The sequence below is a fragment of the Pan troglodytes genome, chromosome 1, assembly GCF_028858775.2.
Source record: "Pan troglodytes isolate AG18354 chromosome 1, NHGRI_mPanTro3-v2.0_pri, whole genome shotgun sequence".
Lineage (NCBI taxonomy): Eukaryota > Metazoa > Chordata > Mammalia > Primates > Hominidae > Pan > Pan troglodytes.
The window spans coordinates 82,944,696-82,957,025 of NC_072398.2; the positions used below are offsets into that span (position 1 = coordinate 82,944,696).

Genomic DNA, 12,330 nt, shown 5'->3' on the forward strand with positions numbered 1-12,330 from the left:
CAAGAGAAGACACTGGGCCCTACTAGAGGGTGAAGGGTAGGAGGAGGCAGAGGATAAAAAAAAAATACCTATTGGGTACTATCCTCATTACCAGGGTGATAAAATAATCTGTCCAACAAACCCCTATGACATGCAATTTACCTATATAACAAACCTGCACATGTACCTCTGAACCTAAAAGTTAAAAAAATTATTCCCCAAACCCAGTGATCAAGGTTAATAACACCAGTAAAAAGTCATATTGCTATCATGTACCCCTGACATAATGCAATGAGAAGGCACTTCATCTTCATGGTATTCATCCCCCAAATCCAAAACCCTGGTCTAATCATGAGGAAACATCAGATAAATGCAAATGAGGAACAATTCTACGGAATATCTGACCAGTCCTCTTTAAAAATGTCAAGGTCATGAAAAACAGAGAAAGACTGAGAAGCTGTCACAGACTGAGAAGAATAAGGAGATGTAATGACTAAATGCAACATCATATCTTGGATTAGATTCTAGAGAAAAAAAGACATTAGTGGAAAAACTAGTAAAATCAAAATAAAGTCTGTAGTCTTAATTTTAAAAAGAAAAAAGATATGGTCTATCAACAACCAATTGATTCTTGGACAGTGATTCTGATGCCCATGGTCGACACATAACACCTTGAGAAATGCCTTGACTGTGAGTTGTTTCTCCCCCTCAGTACAGGACGAGTTCTTTCATATCTCTATGCATTTTGCATTTGCCAAATGCTGGTCCTGTACTACTCATTCACCTTTCTCTTTTCAGTGAGACTCTACAGTCTGTCAGTATTCAATTTAAATGTCACTACTTGAGCAAAGTCACACGTAAATCTCTCAGTGGCCAGAGAGCCACTGAGTGGCTCTCTGACCACTGAGGGATTTACATGTGGCCAGAGATTTACATGTCTGGCCTTCCACGGCACTGGATACACAGCCCCACTAAAGCAGGTGTCACAGTTTACTATAATAACTTGTTAACAGGTTTATTTTCTCCAGTGATCCATGTGCTCTTTTTCAACTTTGAATCCCTAGTACCTAGCACTATGTTTGGCTCCTGCCAGGCAGGCAGTCAGCCTTTGCTGAATGAAAGGACCAGTGATTGAGGTCTGTGGCTACAAGGTAAAATGAGAGAGACGAGTCATCAAAGGGAAAAACTGCTTTTTTGTTAACTATAAAGTGAACCAAGGTGTCAGAACAGTTAAAACAAGGATGAAGAGTGCTTTTAGATCTCAATCAATTTTTAAATTACTCGTCACACCTGTCCTAGCTAAAGACTAACTCTAGCACCTCCTGCGGCCTGTTAGTCAGTATTTCACACTTGGGCAGCAGATCCAGCAAATGTTCAATGATCGGAGAAGAAATACTTAGAAAGAAGCTATTGGCTTTGAAAATAAAAATGTAAGAAGATGCCTAGTAAAAGCATCTGCTAAATATTTTTCCTGTTTGGCACATTAGACTGCAGTATCAGACACATGACCGTGGTCATACTGTACACAATGCCCAATGTCTGCCAAAACTCTGGCATATGAGAGACTTAGTGCTGGAGTACGGAGGGATTCTTCCGGTATCCCCACTACACACGGTGGTGGAAAGAAGAGCTTCCAGAACAAACCCAGTCAGGCAAAGAGGCAAATACACTGCATTTAGTAACGCTGCTGGAGCCCGCCCTTCACCCTTCCTGAAGGTAGGATACTAAAAGGGCTCAAGCCTAAATCTAATCCAACAAGCTATATTCTGAATAACGACCAATCTCTGATAAAGCTGTTCCCCTAACCCTTCTGCTGCCCGAAACACTCACTCTACAGCCCCTACTGGGCTACTGGGTTCCCCACTGGACTCTGGACAGCGCCGCGCCCTGCTCGGCCTCACCCACCCGGTGGCGCTTGGGCCCGCCCTAGTCCCCCACCCCCACCCCAGGGCACCACCTACCAGGGCCCCGCCCCGCCTCAGCCCCACGTGCGGGGCCCCACCCCGGCGCTAGCGGCCCTTTAAACACCCCCACCCTTACACATTCCCCCCCCCCCCCACCCGGACGGCAGCCGGATAGGGACAAAACTCATGGCGTACAGCCAGTTTCCTCCGCGGAGCACGTCCTGTGCTGCCCCAGCCGTTGGGGCTCTCCACCCCGGGCCACAGCCTCCTGGCGCCCCCCGGGCTGGGGCAGCCGGGCCGAGGAGTGTCGGTGTGGTCCGGCTACGGGGCGGGGCCGGCGGGAGCTCCGGCCGCCGCCGCCGCCGCCGCCGCTGCTGCCTCCGCCTGCCTCTCGGGCCGCCCGCTCGCCCGCCGCTGGGTGCGCTGCACGCGGGGGGCAGCCGCGGTGCAGAGGTTCATGCAGCGGCGGCGGCGGCGGCGGCTGCTGCTGCTGCCGCCGCGGAGGCAGACAGACCGGGCGCTGCCACCGCCGCCCTCCCCCGGCTCCATGCCGCCGCCGCTGCCGCCTCCTCCTCTCCGGCGAGGGGCGGGGGGCTCCGGCCCGGGGTGGGCACCATTCCTCGCAGCGCCGCTCCCCTCCCTGCCCTCGGCCCGGGCGCTGGAGCCGGCGAGGGCACCCGCTGCCTCCTAGGAGTGCACCCTCCGCGCGCCCTGCCGGAGCGAGGGGGCGGGCGTGGGCGGGCGTCGGGGCAGCGGGGACCCCGCGCGGCTGCAAGAGGAGGGGGCTTCCCCAAGGATGCCCGGCGGCTCCCCGCTCCTAGGTGCGAGCTGACTCTGACCGGGAGCGAGCGGCGCGTCGCCATGCCGGCGTGACGGGCGCCCCCGGCTGCCCGCGCGGGCCCCCGCGCTGCCCCACGCCGCGCCGTGCCGGCACCGGGCTGCAGGATGGGCTGTATCCAAAGCATCACCTGCAAGGCGCGGATCCGGCGCGAGAACATCGTGGTGTACGATGTGTGCGCCACCATCGACCAGTGCCCCACGCGCATCGAGGAGACCTCGCCCATCGTCCTGCGCTACAAGACCCCCTACTTCAAAGCCTCCGCCCGCGTGGTCATGCCCCCCATCCCCCGCCACGAGACCTGGGTGGTGGGCTGGATTCAGGCGTGCAACCAGATGGAGTTCTTCAACACCTACAGCGACCTGGGCATGTAAGCGACTCGCCGCGCGGCACGGGAGCGGACTCTGGGCCCCCAGCTCTGCTTGCCACCTTGACCCCCCTCCCCAGCTCCTTCCTACTGCTGTCCCCATCCTCTTTCTAAACCTTCCTCCCGCCTCGTCTCCCACCTCCCTCCTCCCTACGCTTTTGTTTCAGTGACAGGGCGGGTGTAGGGAGGCTCCTTGCGAAGGCATTTTCTCGTGGTTTGCTTCTGACTTCGCAGAAACGCGAGGAGAACGGTGCGGGGCGGGAAGAACGCGACAAGGAGGGTTCGAGAGGCGGAGGTGGGGATGGCTGGCGAGTGCCTGGCGAGTTTCAGGGCGCCGTCTGTGCTTTGTGGGGCTCCCCGGGAAGAGTTTGGGGGAAACCATAGAGGAGTGGAGTGGAGTGCCGGGGGCGCATGGGCTGTGCCGCGCGTCCTTTGGAGAAACCGGAGCGGGCTTGGAAGAGCAGGTCCCGGGCATCCGAGCAGGAGTTGGTGGTTCTGTCCTTGCCCTCGCGACTGTTGAAGTTTCGAACCCTTGTCCCCCCGGCCAGGGAGCCCGGAGGCGTTTCCGTCTGGAACCACAAGCCGGACACAGTTGCCTCTCTGTTTCCGCGCCCCCTGGACCAGTTCTGGTTGGGAGCTGGAAGGCACCGGGTGCGTCCCGGCCAAGAAGGGCGGATAGCCTTGTGCGAGCAGCTTTCGGCTGGCGCGGCGCGGGGTGTTTCTTATGCTAAAGGAAAGGATGGATCTCTTGTCTGTCTAGGGTCCTTACTTTTTAAAACTTTCCTAATTGCGGCACTGGAAGGGATTCCCCTGGCGCCCACCGCCGAATTCTATCGGCGAGCTGGGAGCTCTCCAACTTTCAGCAGCGCCGGTTGGTGCGCGCCGGGCTTGGCTGCTGCGGTGAAGACCAAGGATCGCCGCGGCTCCTCAACCGCCAGGGGCCGCAGGCTACGGGCGGTCGCGTCCGGGACTTTTATATTTACCAAATTTTCATAACTCCGCACCCGCCTCCTTTCAGAACTAGACTCTGAGCAGGTGGCAACGACAATAGCTAAAAGGTTTAGGGCCTGCCTTCTACCTGCTGTTACAATGTAGGTCTAGAACACCCTAATTAGCCAGTCTGCAGCCTACAGGGAAACCCTTTTTCTGGAAATTCAACCTCGTTTCACTTATTAATCTAAAACTCTAGAGCTCCCAAGGTTCGTCTATTTAATATGGATATGGGGTGGGGGAGTTCCCATTTTAAAAGGTCAAACCATCTTTTTAGCAGCAGTTTGCAGGCTTTTTATTGCACTCTTGAGAGCATGTCAGTTAACACTAGTCATAGGCGCTAAAAGAAATTTTGACAGGTCGTTGTTTCCTTTTTTCCTCCCAAAGATTTTGCACTTTTCTCTTTAAGCACAAAAGCTTAATGCTAGAGAAAACTCAATTCCTAGTGAAGAAATGTGAGGCCCAGTTTCCAATATGCCTCAGCACACTGTATTCTTCTTTCTGGAAGACAGCTAGATGTGAGAAATAGGGGATATTTTATTTGGGGCGAATCATGCCATTTAAAAACGGACATACCCTCAAAAGAATGATTATATGTGAACACATGTGTCTCTTAAAACTGCTTTTTAAAATAAATCCATTGTTTCCAGCCAAGTCAGAGAAAGCCACAGGCAGGGCAAGAGCCCTCCCTCTCATTTCCCTGGCCTCACCCTGATGGCAGTGAGTTGCTGGAGGACAGCAAGTGCTCCCCACAACAGGCTGGGGCCCCTGGTAGAGGAAGCCAGGAGTGACTGTGCAGAAGCAGCCTCACTTTTCCCAAGACTGCACAGCGGAGCTCTCTGTTGCCTCAAATCTCTTATGAATAAGTAAAAGCAAATATATAAATACAGAATTATTTCCGTAAAACTTACTTTACCTTAGGAGAAGTCAAGTTGAGATATAAACAGACATGGTAGTTGAACTTCCTGGAATCTATAGGGAAGGTATGTCCTCACTGGAACCAACTTTAATGGATATGAATCAGTGACAGGATTCCTGACCCTTCCCCACTGAATCCTTGCATTTGGGATTTGGAAAGTGGTTTTGTTTTTAAACTGCCACTTTTGATGTTTTAAGATTCTTGGTTTTCATGTAGATGTAGGAGAGCAAAAATAGACCCCCAATAAATCATAAAGCGTATTATTATAGATTTTTGTCCACAGTCTACCTGTTTCTTCATGGTTGCAATAATTGTTGTGTGTTTAAGGCCACTTTGGAGCCCAAATTTGAATGAACCAATTTCCACAAGATATTTATGCCTGGAAAATTTTGCTAGTGTAAACTTTTTAATGGGAACTCATATTGCATGAAAGTTGCTGCAGTCTATTAGTTATTATGTCTACTTTAGCCAATATCTGGATTGTAAAAAATAGCATGGAGTGATTTTTCACCCCTGTGCAGTGTTCTGTCACATGAACCACAATATGGTGAAAGGGTTTGGATTAGAAAACTGCCTTTTCAATATTTTGAAAAGGATTGTGCCAGAGGAAATCCACAACATAAAATGGCAAGAAACTTCTGTTTACAGGATTGAAAGAAAGCCTGAGGTTTTGTGGTTTAAATTGTAAACTTTTCCAAGAAGGGGTAGGCTTCTAAAAGAACATTTGAAATAGTTGATGGCTATGATGGCCAGAGCTTAATTTGAACTTGAACTCATTGCCATGGCACTTCCTCGAATGATTCTATAGAAACCAGGCTGGTGAAGAGTTGTGGCACCTATTTATTTCTCATTTGGCCCTGGTGAATCTTGCTAGTGCAGCCTTGAACAGACTGCTGCAAGTCTTCATCCCTCGGGGAGGAAGGGCTCCTGACTCTCTCAGTCAACCTGTCAATATACAAACATTTACCAAATGCTTCTGCTGTGCAGGCAGCAGCACCAAAGAAAAAGGAATATGCAGGCAGTTTTCACTGCTTCTCATTATAAGACGACACATGCAGAGAAAAGCAGCGCTCTTTGGTGGTGTGGAAGAAATGCCTGAGAGAGCTGGGGGGCCAAGCAGGGTGTTCTAGAGGTGAATGGACTCAAGGTGAACTCTGAGGTACGGGTAATATTCAGGTAGGCAAGGAGGAGGGACTAATTCCAAAGGGGAAGACCAGCAAAGATATGGAGGTAGGAAAATAGAAGGTGTTTTAAGGGGGCATATGTGGGCCAGAGTGGAGTGTTCAAGAAGGAGAACAGTAGGAGATGAGGTTTGAAAGGTAGCTTGGGGTCTGTTGGGTGGGCCCAGAATAACACAGTCTGGAAAAGGAAAAGATTAAAGTCAGATCTTGACCAGACAGAGGATGTCAGGAAGCTCTTCCTGTCTTCTTTATACCTCTTGAGTATGCAGAAGCTTTCCAACAGAAGTGGAAGACGTTTATAATGGAACAGTTTTGAATGCTGGAGTACAACGCTGAAGAGGTTTCCTGAGTAAGATTTGAGCAAGGAATGGGGCTCTTGTGCCAGGGTTGAATGAGATGAAAACAAGGTCAGGCAAACCCAGCAATAGCTAAAGGCCCTTCTCATTCTCTTTGAGTCTTCTGGGGCTATAAGGGAACTCTCCATGGTCAGGCTGGGCTGATAGTATGGAAACCATCTCCACTGCCAATTTGGAAAACTTTGGCCTGTGTGAAACTTTGGGAAGTCATAGCTCAGTCATAGCTTCAAGAGACAGCTCCTGCCTGTCCCTCTACTCCTCCTTCAGAATCAAGATTATTGAGGATTTGGCTGTACCTGCTCACCTCTGTTGCCTATTCAGTTTAGTCCAAGCTGATTTCTATCCATTCTGAAACTGCTCTTGCTAAGTTCGTCTGTGATTTCCATGTTGCCGAATCCCTCAGACACTTTTGAGAGACTCACCGTTTCAGCAGCATTCCTTGTAGACGGGCTTCTCTGTATGGAACTACTCCCATCTTTTAGCTTCTATGCTGTTTTTCCGCTGTTCCTCTAACTCCATCTTACCGCAAAGTACAGTTAATGGGACTTTTTTCTTCTTCTTCTATGCTTTCCTTGGGTAATTTCATCCATCCTAATGGTGAGAGATAACCTCTATGATACACAGTCACCTCCAGTCCAGATGTGTGTGTGTCTTCGCACAATGATGACATGACACAATGAAAGACATCTCAAGCTTAGGGTATCCAGACCCGAACTCTCGATCCCCACTATAGCTCCCACTCTAAATCTGCACCTTTGCCATTCTTCATCTTAGTAAACAACACCTCCACTCTTTGAGTTGCTCAAGCGAAACCATCTGTATGTCACCCTAGATATTTCTCCACACATCCAGCCCATCATTAAATCCTACTGATCCCATCTCCAGAATATGTGTGTAATCCAGCCACCACTCTCTCTGTCTAGGACATGTCACCATTAACTGTCACCTGTTCTTGTAGAGACTTTCTAACTGAACCTGTCACCACCATTCTTGTCCCCCTCCAGTCTGCCTCCCACATAGCAGCCAGAGTGATATATTAAAAATGTAGATGTTATTAGTTTCTTGCTTAAACCTTTTAATAACTTACCGTTGCAATTGGAATAAAATGGGAAAATCTCTTGCATGGGAGGCCGAGGCAGGTGGATCACTTGAGCCCAGGAGTTCAAGACCAGCCTGACCAAGATGATGAAACCCCATCTCTACTAAAAATTCCAAAAAGTAGCTGGGCATGGTGGCACACGCCTGTAAACCCATTTACTCTGGTGGCTGAGGCACGAGAATTGCTTGAGCCTGGGAGGTGGAGGTTGCAGTGAACCAAGATCGCACACTCCAGCCTGGCTGACAGAGCGAGAGTCTGTTTCAAAAAAAAAAAGAAAGAAAATCTCTTTCTGTTCTATGATTTTCTGTTCGTAAGCCATGTCAGCCTTCTTCCAGTCTTTCAAAAGAACCAACTTTATCCCAACTCAGAACGTTTCCATATGCCGCTCTCCATCTGAAATGTGCTTCCTCCCTGCACTGCTCTAGCTACTTCCTGCCCCTCATTCCGGTCTCAGCCGCTATCTCCTCTGAGAGGCTATCCCTGATCTCACAGCTGAAATTGGGATCCTCCTGTTCTTTTCCTTCAAGATGCGCTGTTCTTATACTGGTTACCATTACTAAGAATATAATTACTGAGAATATAATTGTTTACTTAATTTCTGACTTGTCCACTACAGTGTAAATTTCATGAAAGCAGATCTCATGTCCATCTTGTTTATGAACAGTGCATGGCCCATAGCAGATGTTCAAGAAACATTTGATACAAAATAAACGAATGAACTATTTTTCTGACCTCAAATAGTCTATGTCCTCTTCAACAAATAATGTCTCTTCAAAGTTAGCTTTTCATGTTAAACCTAAGCCTGAACCCACAAAGATCTTGAACCCAAGACACTCCAGCAGTTACTTAGCACTAATATATAGTTTAACTCCGCTGTGCTTTTGCATTATTTGTCCTGTGTTACCCCACCAGATGGTTTGTTTCTCAGCACAGGGCTTACTTCTGTCACTTCCTCTGTCTCCCTGAGGTGTTCTGTACACTGGGAGTGGTGTTCAGCAAACACCGAGCCTTGCTCTCATATCACCTACGTGCTGTAAAGTGGCATTCAGTGTGTACCCAAGGAGACCTTGTTGTGGCACTGTTCCACCTGCATCACTAACTCATTAATCCCGGACTTGTGGAGGAGAAGGCTAAAGGCCTTGGCTAGTACAGTTATGTCCCCCAAGCTAGAGCTCCCCTTTTTGTTACCAGTTACACGCTGCTACATGCCCAGTGTGGCTTTAAGTGTGACCTTCATTGGTGACCATAGAGATGGTCACACAGTTGGGCATTTTGCTCTCGAGGACCAGATCAGCCCATCTGTCCAGGGAGCCTGATGAGTCTCCAGGCCACTTGACCAATACCCATTCTCCCCCCACCATTTCCATTTCATTCCAATCAGGAGGCTCATGGTCTGGAAATAACCAGAACTGCTTCTCAGCAGAAACACTGGGGATGCCAATCTAGAGCATCAGATGGGAAAGCAGGATCCAGTTCTTTTATTAAAGTCCTGAGTGCCCTTGGAGGGGAGATGACCCTTTGCCTTTAATCTCCTCCATCTCTGCAAAAGAGGAGCAGCAGAGGATTAACCGGTCTTATCAGGGAAGCATTAAGCTCACTGGAGATAAAGCACAACTCTGGAGTCAAAGGAGGAGTTGGAGAGATAGGGGAGGAAACAAATGATTAGGGAAAGATGTAGAGGGGGAGAAACAAATGGGAAGTTAACAAAATGTGGCTTGTGTAGCCTGGGATATTAATCTGCATTCCAGGGCACTGGATGGGTTGGGGAAAGCAAGGACAGGAGATGGACTGTGAGGGCATCAGACTGCAAAGTATCAGTGACCTTCCACAGGCAGCAGGGACAAATGCTGTTTTAGGGGCAGGTCTGCAGAGGCATCATGTTCCAGGTTAAGGATGCAGACTGGCAAGTGAAAGGGAAATGCAAAGTCTGGTGTGGGGTGTGCAGTCCCAAATATCCCCTTTCCTTCTAATTCGTACTGCATTCTGATCTCATCTGACCCTCTCATCTGACCCTCTCATCTGATCCCCCTGGTTCTTGGGAACTAGGTACTATTGTCATGCTGATCTTACTGATGAGGAAACTGAGTCTCAGGGGGTTGGGTAACCTGCCTGAGGCCATACATCAAGTAAGTGGCCAAGCTGAGACTGCAAGCCATGTCTTCTGACCCTGTGTCCTGGCTTTCTATATACTGCCACAGTTTGGCCTGTGAGGGGGACAGGTCAGCCCTCCATATCAGCACAAGAAAAGTTAGTAGTTATGGCCGCCGTTACTGTCATCATGCACCTAGCTCTTTTCCTCAAAGCTTCTTCCAAGGAAGCCTAGGGTTGCCCAAAGGCTCCAAGTAGTTGATAGCATGGCTTTCTTCTTACCCAGCTTCCTTCCCTGGACCACTTTGGTCTACTGATAAGAAAAAGTTGTCACAGATAACAGAGGGGCCACAACTTCTGTTGTGTTAACACCAAGCAGGCCACAAGAAGTGGCTGTCATTTATAAGTTGGTTATTATGGACTCCTTTGAGAAGATAAATAACAGGAAATTAGCAGTAGCAGAGCTTCCTGGTGAATACTTACAAAGAAGCAGAGTCCTCGTGGTGCTGAGGGTCCCTGGAAGGGATTGGTGCCTGCCTGCACACCAACAGCAGAGCTGCCCACAGAGTGGGATATTCCCCCACAGAGGCAGAGTCATCAGGCAAGTTGCCTCTTATTCTCACTAATCCAAATCAGTGTGGTATTTAAGGATGGTTCTAGAGTTGTTGTTGTTGTTGTTTTGGGTTTTAGTAAAGAAGGTGTGAGTGTGCCTGTGCCAGGAGAGTTGTCCAGATCGAGGAACGTCTGGAGATGCTGTTTGGGAAGGAAAAGAAAGAGAAGGGAAATAACACACGTGAAAGGTCTATGTGCCCGGCACTGTGCAGGGTGCTTTCCATGCATGGCCTCATTGAAATCTTACCCAGTGAGGGAAGTTATCCTATTGTGAGGTCCAGGGATGCTCAGTAGCTAGCTCAAGGCCTCATGGCCAGCAAGGAGCCGTGCCAGGAGTCTAGCTCATGTGCTCTGACTACTCTGGTTCTTTTTTAAAATTATTTATTTATTTATCTATCCGTCTATCTGAGATAAGTCTTGCTCTGTTACCCAGGCTGGAGTGCAGTGGCACAATCACAGCTCATTGCAGCCTGGATCCCCTGGGCCCAAGTGATTCTCCCACCTCAGCCTCCCGCGTAGTTGGGACCACAGTCATGTACCACCACACCTGACTAGTATTCTGTTTCTAATAGATGATGGCCTTATCTTCCAGGAAGGGGGTTCTCTGAACTTGCTTTGCAAAATAGTGATAACGGACCTAGCTTTATTGGTTTTCTCTGATTTCTGTATTTCCTCACTGCTTTGGAAACAGAGTAAGTTGCTCTGAGATCATGTGTGTGAACCTCCTTGCATTCCCCTTGAGAATGGCATTGGTGGTTAGCTGTAAGAGCCATATCTTTGTGAGGGGCCAGGAGTAAAGACAGCAGGGAATAAGTTCCTTTCATGCTGAGGAGCACATTCCTTGGGAGCAGGGGGACGACATCCTCAGTTCTCAGGCTGCAAGCTGGTTGGTCTGGGCTGTAGCTTTTAGCTGTGTGCCTACACCTTCAGGCCCTAATGGGCAGCCCTGGGCCCCAGCAGACAGTTACCCAGACTACCCAGGTACTGGATATGGATAGCTATTCATCCCTCAAACTCTCCGGGCAGTTGCTGTTCGGGTGGATGATTAGGAAGAGAAGGAGAACAAGGATTCCCATCTGGTGGTGGAAGGGACCCCTGGCTTTGTCATCAGCTCATTGGACATACCTCTGGCTCCCAACAATTCCTGCACTGTTCCTTTTCTCGAGGCCCATGTGGACCCTGCTCCCTCATTAGGTTCTGGGGTACATGCCAGTTGGAACTGTTCACTGTGCCAGTGGAAGATTTAGCTGCTGGTTCCCCAGCGCAGGGTTCCAGTCAGAAGATCTGGGTCCCAGTGCCAGCTGCATGACCTTTGGCAGGTCCCTTAATAAGCCAGCATCTAGTTTGCCTGTACATAAATGGACAGTAATAAGATCTCCCCTATCCTAATGCCATAGGGATTAGGAATCAACACTTGTGATTTTTGTTATTACAGAGCATGCTCGTTATTATTGCTAGAGGATGACTGTGGATCAGCCTTAAGGAACAGGAAGGTTGTGGCTGTGACCCTGCAACTTCCCTGGACAGAGAAGCATTCAGACTCTGGAGAGGGGTCTCTGGCATGTCAGCTATACAAACCTCCCCTACAAACCCACTCAAAGATAGAGGGGAGGAGAAAGGCTTGCTCTGTACATCTGGAGCCAGGGCTGTTTTCTGTTCAAACTCAGAGGAAGGCATTGGAGCCCCCCCCGCCCCCTTGACGTCATGTCACTCAGAAGTCACCCTCCTTGTTCTCCTCTAAGCTGTAGACTTTGGGAAGCCTCCAGGACCCTGGCTGCTCCTAATCCCTAGGCATGATGCCTGCAGCCTAGCCACATCCTTATGGGGACTTCCTGTCCCATCCCTGAGCCCTTCTTTGGTAACAGTATCACTCAGGCTGGGGGAAGGAGCTACAGTTTGTCCAAGCCAAGGACTTGAGGGTGGGGTGATGCTGGAGCATGTGAGCCATGCTGTTCATGCTCAGGAAGGTTGTGCAATTTCCACCTTAGGGGGACAGT

The 12,330-nt window shown here is 49.5% G+C and overlaps 1 protein-coding gene across 2 annotated transcripts in view; it reads left to right on the forward strand.

Annotated features, from left to right (window-relative positions):
• Positions 1–2,069: 2,069 nt before the first annotated feature.
• The window catches only part of FAM78B (family with sequence similarity 78 member B), a 109,418-nt gene continuing 99,157 nt past the window's right edge, over positions 2,070–12,330 (forward strand). For both annotated transcript variants that reach the window (XM_016931543.4, XM_009437004.4), the window contains exon 1: positions 2,070–3,091. In XM_016931543.4, the coding sequence (XP_016787032.1) occupies positions 2,829–3,091 (263 nt within the window). In that variant the 5' untranslated portion in view covers positions 2,070–2,828. The remainder of the gene's footprint in view (positions 3,092–12,330) is intronic.